The sequence below is a fragment of the Oscarella lobularis genome, chromosome 2 (genome assembly GCF_947507565.1).
Source record: "Oscarella lobularis chromosome 2, ooOscLobu1.1, whole genome shotgun sequence".
In the NCBI taxonomy this organism is placed as follows: domain Eukaryota; kingdom Metazoa; phylum Porifera; class Homoscleromorpha; order Homosclerophorida; family Oscarellidae; genus Oscarella; species Oscarella lobularis.
This window is the reverse complement of record NC_089176.1, coordinates 766,024-775,593: the sequence shown is the minus strand read 5'-3', so window position 1 is coordinate 775,593 and position 9,570 is coordinate 766,024. Positions and strand designations below refer to the sequence as shown.

At 52.2% G+C, this 9,570-nt stretch overlaps 3 protein-coding genes and 1 long non-coding RNA gene across 5 annotated transcripts; 3 read left to right on the top strand and 1 right to left on the bottom strand.

Moving 5' to 3' along the window:
• The first annotated feature begins 12 nt into the window (after positions 1–12).
• On the top strand, positions 13–2,554 carry LOC136200374 (follistatin-A-like). Its single transcript, XM_065990762.1, has 6 exons — positions 13–175; positions 259–708; positions 1,810–2,022; positions 2,072–2,141; positions 2,227–2,296; positions 2,369–2,554. Exons 1-5 carry the CDS (start codon positions 118–120, stop codon positions 2,273–2,275), a joined length of 840 nt encoding a protein of 279 aa, XP_065846834.1. The 5' UTR covers positions 13–117; the 3' UTR covers positions 2,276–2,296; positions 2,369–2,554.
• A 511-nt stretch (positions 2,555–3,065) lies between these two features.
• LOC136200369 (axin-1-like) lies at positions 3,066–7,104 on the top strand. 2 transcript variants are annotated; one of them, XM_065990757.1, is made up of 6 exons: positions 3,066–3,205; positions 3,839–4,492; positions 4,616–4,739; positions 4,865–5,041; positions 5,970–6,688; positions 6,747–7,104. In XM_065990757.1, the coding sequence occupies exons 2-6, from the start codon at positions 3,849–3,851 to the stop codon at positions 6,865–6,867; spliced, it is 1,785 nt and encodes a 594-aa protein (XP_065846829.1). In that variant the 5' UTR covers positions 3,066–3,205; positions 3,839–3,848; the 3' UTR covers positions 6,868–7,104. The 2 variants fall into 2 exon arrangements, with proteins under 2 accessions (XP_065846829.1, XP_065846830.1); XM_065990758.1 differs by lacking the exon at positions 3,066–3,205 and adding an exon at positions 3,212–3,564.
• Positions 7,105–7,108: 4 nt separating this feature from the next.
• LOC136200377 (large ribosomal subunit protein eL18-like) lies at positions 7,109–8,168 on the bottom strand. The gene is made up of 7 exons (XM_065990765.1): positions 8,079–8,168; positions 7,929–8,015; positions 7,770–7,877; positions 7,617–7,715; positions 7,445–7,568; positions 7,320–7,389; positions 7,109–7,263 (listed from the first exon to the last, which is right to left on the bottom strand). Exons 1-7 carry the CDS (start codon positions 8,079–8,081, stop codon positions 7,188–7,190), a joined length of 567 nt encoding a protein of 188 aa, XP_065846837.1. The 5' UTR covers positions 8,082–8,168; the 3' UTR covers positions 7,109–7,187.
• LOC136200379 (uncharacterized) lies at positions 8,112–8,396 on the top strand. Its single transcript, XR_010673370.1, has 2 exons — positions 8,112–8,168; positions 8,216–8,396. It is a non-coding gene; the product is annotated as an uncharacterized lncRNA (long non-coding RNA).
• Positions 8,397–9,570: the final 1,174 nt, after the last annotated feature.

The following is a 9,570-nucleotide window of genomic DNA, read 5'->3' as shown; positions in this document are numbered from 1 at the left end:
TTAGCGCACTCTACCGTTTCGACAACGCCCTTGGAGTTCTTTGTGTAAACGGAGCGTTTAGGCCGCAATTTCTTGAGGCTACCGTATCAATTGCAATCTCCGACATAAGCCGACGACATGCGCGTGATTGTAAAGTTTGTATTGCTCGTCTACACGACGTGGATCGTCTCGAATGGTGAGAAAAAAAGCGAAACGACACCGCGCGTCCTCACCGCACGTCTGGCGGCGAAATTAACTCGGTATGCCGTCAATCCGCAGATGCGAAAAAGGGCGACGACGACGACCCGTGCAAGAAAGTCGACTGCGGCAAGGGGAAAATGTGCGAAACGATGACGGATCCGGATCTGGGCGACATGGCAGTTTGCGTCGTCGCGAACGACTGCAATTGCCCGAACGGCCATCAATGCGTGCGCGAGGGCAGAAAAAAGACGTGCGTTTGCGTCGTCGACGACTGTTTGCCGAATGGCGAGATATGCGGGGGCGGCGCCTTACACTGTGCCTACTACCAAAAGTGCGTCGACGACGCGCGCTGCTGCGTCGCCGATTGCGAGTCGAGCTTCGCCGAATATATGTTCAAGCGACCGGAGCCGATCTGCGTCGAAAACGGTGTCACGTACGCGAGCCTTTGCGTTTTCGATCGCGACAGATGCTTCCGCAACGATCGCTCGACCTTTGTCTCGTTCACGGGCGAGGAATGTCTCATTGGAGGTAAGCGCGCGCGAGTCTATTTTTAGCCCCCGGCCCAGCGCGATTCTCAGTCAAGACAGCGGTATTTGAGCTACTGTTTTAGTTGGGGGTAGCAGACTAGCGCGATTTCCTGGTTTATGCGCTTAGAGGGTTAAATCCTTCCGTGGACCACCCGCGAGTCAGAGAACTTTGATCGTTGGAAGCTTAGAGCAAAGTGGGTGCTCTGTAGAACGTCGCGGCGTGTGGTCACCGCTATAATGGCCATAATCTCTTATTTTCCCACTTGGCACACTTCTCAAAATAAGTATTCCCGGGCTCTGGCTCATTCCGATATTTATTTCTCACGAGAACCGAGAACGTCCTTCCCCTAATTGGTTATCACTTCAATCTTTTTAACATTTTTTCCCTGCTCAGTGACGTTTTAGTGGTACTGCGTAGGAAGTGTTCTCTGCTTGTGGCGCATGCGGTTTTCCTCCCCTGGCGTCCTTCTGCATCCCGCAAATTAATATAGAAAGCCGTAGCAGTGCCTGAATCATATTCAATCATTCATTCATTCATTCATTCATTTGGTAGAAAAGAACTGTTCGTTCCTGCTAGCAATAGACTTGGGTCCCTAATAAGTAATTAGGACTGGAGTGTCCGGAGGAGTTCCGCGCTATTGTCAGTGGCCTTGTTTGTAGCACACGGAAATTGGCTATAGCAGCTGCAAGGGTTAGGCTACCTCTGACGGTGTTTTCTCGAAAATTGAAAGTAGAATTCGCTACTATTCCTAGGCAGAGATAATTGCGTAATAATTAGTTGCGCCGTGCATAGCGGCGGACTGGCCTTATCGTGACCAGAATAGATAAGGCCCAGCTGAAGTAGCAAGGAACTGAAATGTGGCGTGCGAACTAAAATATTTACGTAACCCCACGTAGATGGCGCCCAGACGAACGAGAGTTAGGGAGTCTAGTGCCTGGTCATTTCTAACGAAAGGAAATGCGTCAGTCGACGGTAGATGAATTGCGCTCACTCGCTCGCGAATGAATCGTTTTAGTCTAAAGCTAATGTTGGTACTCCGTATCCGCTGTCGTCTGCTTTGTCTGGGAGAGAGGTACCTCTACGGTTTCTCCTCTTCTCTAGGACGGATGTGCGGTTCGCATCAGTGCGGCGGCGACGAGATCTGCACGAAGAGTTCCGCGGGCTTTCGCTGCTGTCCGGCGACTTGTCCCGACGAGATCGACTATCTGTGCGGCGATGACGGTCACCTGCACAAGAACTTGTGCCATCTGAAACGCACCGCCTGCATCATCGGTCGCAATATCAACGTCGTTGACAAAAAATCGTGCAAGAAAGGTGCGCGAACTGTCGTCGTTTAGGACACTCGACTTTATTTTCAGTTTAGACTGCAACCTGGGCAAGAAAAAGGTCTCGTCTGGCGAAATAATAAGCTTGAAGGACGGCTGTTCAGACTGGTATGAGAACTGTAACTATATGCTATTTGTGTTTATGTTTATTTTCGCTTTTTCGCGCCTCCCCACCCCACCCCACCCCACCTAGTCAATGCAACAACGGACATTGGCACTGCGATCACACCGCCTGTCTATGAAATTTACGTCAGTACTATTAGGTAAGACCGAGCGAGGCGGCGACGGCCCTAGGTGTCGGCAAGAGCGCGTTTCCAATGCGATTTTGTCTGTAGTTGGTCGTCTTCTCTCTTTTCAACTTTCGGGCTTCTAACGAGAAGACAGCGAGGCCTTTGTATCTATAAACTACGTTCTCCGTCGCCACTTCGTCGCCACTTCGTCGTGGGCGACGGAGGACTTTGTAGTATATGTGCGGATGTCTTTGTCTATGTGTGTTCGATAAAGTGCACTATGGCAGCGTCTCGTTATGATTTCCGCTAAGGAAGTGACCGTTTAGCAACGACGCGAATGCGTCCCCGCCTTCTCGCTAAGAAAATTTCTGGGAATTTACCCAGGGATGCGTGGACGACTAAGTTGGACCTTTCGTCTTCCCACACGTCCTACGCGCGCGCGAACTATGGCTTGCGGTGGGGCTCGACCGGACCGGAACCGCGCGCGCGGCGCTTTGACGAGATGTAGACCGCGCGTGTCGACTGTCGCGATCGAGCGACAGCCAGCGAGTCGGGCGGCGGGTCGGCGAGAGCGGCGGGGCGGTCTTGCCGCGTTTCGCAATGTGGCTCTAGTATAATTAGGGCACAAGAGCGGAACATTTACGATTCAAATTAGAGCAATGTCCTTAGCACGTGGCTCCTCCCTCGCTTAGCGGCAAGGACGCTGATTGGCGCGGGCGGAGGCGTTCATCGTCAGCGCGGCGTCTCCCTCGGCCATCAACAAGGGCGGTCTCTTTGATACCAGCGACCGGGACTTGGAGCGAGACGATTGAGGACCAAGCCGACACTTTTGCCTCGCCTCTGGGGAGACTAACCACGCGAGTACGGTCGCTCCCCCGTTCATTCCTATCGTGACCTTCGTCCACCAAACTGTCTCCAGTGTGCGTCGGCCTAATAACTAAGGTAACTGGATCGGGTCTAGTTCTATCTCTCTCGCGACTCCTTTCGATTGGATTCGTTCCGCGCTCGAGAGCGAACGGGGTGGGCGCGTTCTCTCTACGACGACCGCATCAAACGAACAATCGCGACGTCGAACGTCTCGAGAGAGGGTTCGTGAAGCGAGAATGTAGATCGCGTTACGCTCGCCCGGCGTTTCGATTTCTAGCGTCACGCGAGCTGCTCGAATAGTCGATCCGATCGTCACCGCTTCGCCTTTCGAACCCGTGTGTGCGACAAAGCAGCGACGATCGCGCAAGGCGGCTTTTTCTGTAAAACCTAAACGACTGGCGATTCGGCTTCGGCTTCGTGATCGTTTATTTTTGGTGGGCCCGCTACATCAACACGTGCCGCTTTCCTGTCAAAATGTAGCTTAGTTCGATCGTATTGTATGTCCGACTGCGTGTAGCGACAGAGGAATACGCGTATTCGATCGAGGAGTCAAGTCGCGCGCGCGCGCGGCTCCTTTTTTCTTTTCCGAAGCATTCGTCTGCTCGTTTGAAGTGCCGCGCCCGCCACAAACGCGAGACAACAGGCACACACGCACGCACACACACCACACATACGCCCTGGCTGCACACTCATCGATCTCGTTTTCAGAAAAAAAGAAATGGACGAACTTCCCGAAGCGGATCGCCCCATCGTGTTTCCCGGCGGAGAGAGCGACGCCGAAGAGGATCGCATCACCGGCACGGCGTCGCCGCCCGCCTGCGACAAGTGGTCGATCTCAATCGAAGAACTACTCGCCGATCCGGTCGGCTTAGAAGTCTTCAACACCTATCTAGCGAACGTGGGCCGAGCGGCGGCCCTTAGTTTCTGGCTCTCGTGCAAGATGTATCGCGAGACGTGCCTCCCGAAGAATCGACTTCGTCAGGCGCAGAGCATTTACAAGCAATACCTATCGCGCAGCGCGGCGCAAAACGTGAAAATCGGCGACGTGGCCATGAAAGCCGTGCGCGCGTCGCTCGCCGCCGATCGCCGCACGACGACGATCGCCGACGATTTGTATGTCGGCGCGCAGGCGGACGTCGTCGGCACGATGCGCGACGCCGAGTATCCCGCCTTTCTCAAGTCGGACACCTATCGCGAATACGTCGCGAAGGCGAGTCGACGACGACTGTTGATCAATACGAGCGATCGGCCGCACAGCGAGTTTCCGATCGACGAGAACGAGCTCTTTTCGCCGCCTTTTGAGGAGGAGGGCGACGAGCAGACCGTCTGCTCGTTCGCTCTGTCTGCGACGTCGATAAACGAGTGAGTAGAATACTAGATGGGTCGGGGGGAAAGAAAAACGGAAGCCCGCGCTAGCGCTTTTGAGTCTCTCGCCTCTAGCGATTATTTATGGTGTCGAGATTTTCAATTTTTCTCTTATTCTAGCGAGGGGAGCACGTTATCGGCGCGGATACGCGCTCTTTCGGCTCAACAAAACGCCCCCAAAGCGAAAGATGACATTCAAACCGACGGAATACGCGCCGCTTTTCAGAAAGACGACCTGCCGGAGGTGAGCTCAGTCAGAGAGTCTCCGCGCAGACAGACATGAATAACGCGCGCGATACCGCCCCCTTTTCGGCCCTTCGTCCTCACTAAACCGCTAACCGCGCTTTTCTCTCCTTCTCCCCGCCTCAGCTTCCTCCGGTGCCGCGCCAGCCACGAAAATACAACTACCGGCCGGAAGATTTCTTTCTTCTCCTCCGCGATCGTCTACAAGACGTCATACGTCACAACGAATTACCGTCCTGTTTACGTCCGTCGCCCGAATCGACGATCGATCGACAGCAGCTGGGCAACATAGTCGAACAACCGGTAAGAAAAAAGAAACGAGTCCCAGCGGGCGGCACTGGCGGCGTCGGCGGCCTCCGCCCCCTCCCCTCCCCAATTGGGACCCTATTATCACGCGAACTGCGAAGGAGCGAAATCGGTCAAGTGCGCGAATCCATTCTCTTCGCGTGTACCGTTGTCTAGGCCCACGTCACGTAGCACTCCGAACTCCGGTCTCGACTCTTTTCGTAATCCGCGTATCCACTGACCGAATGTTAGAGAGAGAGAGAGAGAGAGAGATTGTGTGAGACTACGCGATGCGTCGTTCCTCTTCCCCGCGCGTTGTATTCACTCGCAGTAATTTACATGTGTTCACTTGTACTCCAGCGGATGTTCGTCTAAATAATCAGTAGTGTGCTCAGCTGTGTCTCCCACAGTATTCTTTGTTCAGATCCGTCAACCCTTTTTTAGATTGTAGTACCTGTCTTCCTTTCCCAAAGTTCCTCTTGCGGTTTCTCAGACTTATCAGTATTGTGCCTTTTTGTATTGACAATCATAGCAGATCCGTTATCTAATTCATCTGTTGCCCTCCTCCACCAAGGTTACCTTGTTGGTTTTTTCTCCCCCAGCATCCAATCACTTGCAGTACACCTGCGGTTACTTGCACGTTCGTTTATGCATAATCATAAGTTTTTTCTTATTGGCTGTGGTTAGCCGTTCTCCCTTTCTCCTCCTCCCACAAACACGCACACACCCGTTCATGTATAATAAGTAATAAGTATTTTTGTGACTTTCATAATCTACCATCCATCTGTTCATGTATAATCAGTATTTTTCATAGATTAGCTCTTCCCCCCCCCCCCCCCCCCCCCCACACACAGACTCTCATCTATAGTCAGGGGGGGCCTTTCTAATGCACCTCACCGCAATAACCAACAGTTCAAGTCCTTCCTAATGAAGTTCTCATTTCTAGGAACTCAAAAACTTTGATCCCGACTTCGACGTCGCCGGTCACAGAAAACCCAAGCCGTACCCATTGGCCGAGGACGACCACTCCGACGACGATCTCTCCTCATGCGCCGCAAGTCTCGTCCGCTCGATTCAGCTCGACGAAACGGGATCCCAACAACGTCACCGCATCGCCGCTCTGAGCCGACTCAAAAAGAAAACGCACGTGCACCATCACCAACACGTGCACCAGCATCATCACTACGAAGCGGCGGCGGCGGCTGCTTCTGCGGCGGCGGCGGCACCTAAACTTCCACCCCAAGGACCCTTCAAATCGGACAAAGTCTACACGACAGCGATGAGCAGCAATACCAGCGATCAGTGGTCTCTCGCCTCGTCCGAGCCGTCCGAGTCTCTCTACATGGTCTACGATCGGCACGCGGCGGCGGCGACGGCGCTCTATCCGTCGTGCGCGTCGTCTGTGGCGTCCTATAATTCCCGCGAGGGAAGCGACGTCATGGTTGGAAGGCAGCCGGTCAAATTTAGCTGTGCGAATCGCGATCCGGCGTATCTGTCGCCGCCGGCGGAGCAGAGGGCTCAGCGAATGCATTCGAGATCCAGGGGAATTGAGATTACGTATCGGTTGCTGTTGCCTGGGCAGGAGCCCAAGACGCTGCACTTTCGCCTGCATCAGTCCACGGTGACGCTGAAAGATTTTAAAGCGTATATACCCGGGAATTACAGGTGAATGCGCTTAGCAGTGAGATCAAACGTCTTTTTTTCTGACCGTCTTCTTTTACAGATACTATTTCCTCGTGTATGATCCGAGTGACAGGCAGAAGTTATATCAGGAGTACACCAAGGATTCCGAGTTTCTGCCCGTGTACGATGGAAAGATCGAGGCTCGAGTGCAGATGAGATGACGTCCACGAGCTAAAATCAGCGCACGTACTTTTTTAGATGCATGCAACCGGCTTAGATCATCTTGGGACTACGTACGCGCGAGGCTTCCGCGCCTTTTTTTTCTTTTGTACAGAAGTTACGGTAACCGAAAGGACATGTATTTTGTCATGGATCGGAGGGATTTGTTTTGGATTAATCTCTATTTTACGGCCTTTGATAGAGCAAAGGCGTCTAAATACACGATTCTCATAAGCTGATATCTTTCGTGTCGTTGGGACTTTATTGGATTTTTTCGCACAAAATCTCAAAATGCCTCCATGCACACACAATGACTGTCTCTTTACGCTTTGTAGCCACGACTGCGTCTTCTTCCGCGCGCTTTCTCAAACTTGCGTCCCTTCGAACGAATGTACGGCCTAAAGACAAAGCGAGTCTTAGAGACGTTCATATCAACGATACTATTCGTCTGTACTTCGTGTGGTTGTGAGGAGTGCCGGGAGGACGACCGAAGTGTCTCTCGGCTTCGCGAGCCTTTCTTGGTCCTAAAACCGGTCGATAAACCAACGCGTTGGAAAAATGGAATCGGTGTTACTGTACCTTGAAGCAGAACGGTATTTTGGCCTTTTGGCGCCATCAGCGCCAGCTGATCGAACGTAATGCACTCTCCTCCCGCCTTGACAATTCGCGCTTGCGCGCCTGCTGTGAAACGCAGAGCGCACACCTACCACCGGTATTTTCAGTCAGAATCGACACTTCGCTTCTCCCGTACCTTGATCTTGGGCACGTCGAGTTGGCGAACGTCGTCTGTGATCGTTCCGACTATGACAGCCACTTTCTCGCCACGATCGCCCTTTCCCATTTGCTTTGTCTGCGAGAAAATGCGTTTTGGAGGCGCGGGGCCTCGCGAGAGGCAAGTTCTTACCAATCGCGATATAGAGACGGGAGGACGATGCGTTCGGCTCATAAAGAGGCGTTTGAGAACGACTCTGTTGAAAGGAGAGCTCGTTCGTCGCGCGAGAAAGCGGTAGAGCTAACGAGAGAGGTTCGCGACTTTAGTATTGCGCTCGTTCGTTCGATTTACTTTGACTAAAAGCTGGACGTAGCCGCTCTTCGACTTGGTGTCCTTTCGCACCACTCTTCGTTTCTTCCTATGGTCAATATCCTTTCCCTAAACGATCGCACACGGTGAGATGGACATGATCGAGGGAGATTCAGGTTGCGTCGCACTCACCATGTTGGAGAGACTAGCCACGCATGCGCATTACATAGATTCTGGATTTCGGTCGTTTGTCCAAGGAAAAGGCACTTATCCTAGGACGAAGTTAGTCTATAAGTCTACCATGGCCACTTTATTGACAAAATGAGCAGGGAACTAGAGCAGAGAACAGTTATAGGCTGCTTAGAAGAATGTGATCAGAAATGGCAGCTCTTCGACTCTCTGGGCTTTTTCAAACGCGGCAGTAACCTAAAAATGTTCAGATGAATCACGATTTTGATCCAGAGCAGTCCTACTGAGATAAGCTAATCTATCGCATGTGTGTATCGTTCATTCACTGTTTGCTTATTCCACTCATGGGGCTAAGGACACATCCCCGAGGCCAAAACATTGGTCTGGGAGGGGGGGAACCCATACGTGCTGATAAAAGGATGCACAATGCCAATGCCCTTGATTTTAGTAAGTTCTCTAGTGGAACGACTGAATGCATGCTGTGTGGTGACATACACGGTATAGAGCGGTTGGCCAATTATTCTGTCTCTCTCTATATGCACACGCTGCCGTGTTTGTTTGCCTTCAGATCCGCTCGCGATAACGTGCACCCGAACAGATGGGAACAGAAAGGGGGGGGCGGGATATGCATTTTATATAAATGAATATTTGACCAATAAACAAGCTGACGTTTCCCCGGTGGCGTGAACCCAGCGATATACCGCACGTAACAGGGGAATCCTCACGCGAACAAACTTCCGAGAATAGTCCTAGCTGTGTACGTGCTGAACGCAAGACAACACGCTCCAGTCGGACGCACGATGCCTTCCTTTTTTTTACTGGCTTCCAGTTGAGTCCCGCCGCTTCCAGGAACGGTATCATCTACCCAAACAGAACTCAATTAGGAAATTAGGTGAAGTAGCGACAATTTGCAAGCGGTTTGACGTCATCGATTGGTGGGGTACATAGGTTCCGCTCGAGGCGGCATCCTTCAGTGTCGGGCTTCAGAAAACGGAGCCGGCACGCCCTAAATGCAATCACGGCGCATTTGCGCATCCATAGAGTCGTTGCGCGAGAGTGATGTCATTGACTCCGAGAATAGGAATAATCATGTAGCGGTCGACTAGGAGTGGCGACAGAGTTTTCCATGTTGATTTTTCAAATTAAGCTTCATTTCGCAAGAATAGTGCCCCCGCTGACGTTCTGACCGCAGAGCACCGCTGGAATGCTTCTTCGCCGGCGGAAGATGTTTCCGCGCGGCACCGCACCGGCGCCGCATTTTAGACGGATGGCGTAGATGGCTAGACGGTGAGGCTGGACTCGGTGTAACAGCTAGTGGGAGTTTATAGTAGGTAATTGCCTAAGTTCAGCGGAATCAGCCGCTCTACTAAGAATTTCAGAAACGGTTATTTGGGGAATATTGCCCGGGGAGATGGGGGGGATTCTTTAGGCTTGATGATTATTGCATTAATTAACCCCCCGGGCTACTGTACAAAATTTCGTAGCTAAGATTTAT

Bases quoted from the DNA above. Each gene is read 5' to 3' on its own strand.
- LOC136200374 (XM_065990762.1), top strand. From the start codon at position 118: ATGCGCGTGATTGTAAAGTTTGTATTGCTCGTCTACACGACGTGGATC. The intron at 176-258 runs GTGAGAAAAAAA...GTCAATCCGCAG, and splicing joins GACGTGGATCGTCTCGAATG to ATGCGAAAAAGGGCGACGAC. The intron at 709-1,809 runs GTAAGCGCGCGC...CCTCTTCTCTAG, and splicing joins CGAGGAATGTCTCATTGGAG to GACGGATGTGCGGTTCGCAT.
- LOC136200369 (XM_065990757.1), top strand. From the start codon at position 3,849: ATGGACGAACTTCCCGAAGCGGATCGCCCCATCGTGTTTCCCGGCGGA. The intron at 4,493-4,615 runs GTGAGTAGAATA...CTCTTATTCTAG, and splicing joins TCTGCGACGTCGATAAACGA to CGAGGGGAGCACGTTATCGG. The intron at 4,740-4,864 runs GTGAGCTCAGTC...TCCCCGCCTCAG, and splicing joins AGAAAGACGACCTGCCGGAG to CTTCCTCCGGTGCCGCGCCA.
- LOC136200377 (XM_065990765.1), bottom strand. The intron at 7,878-7,928 runs GTAAATCGAACG...CTCTCTCGTTAG, and splicing joins ACGTCCAGCTTTTAGTCAAA to CTCTACCGCTTTCTCGCGCG. The intron at 7,716-7,769 runs GTAAGAACTTGC...ATTTTCTCGCAG, and splicing joins CCGTCTCTATATCGCGATTG to ACAAAGCAAATGGGAAAGGG.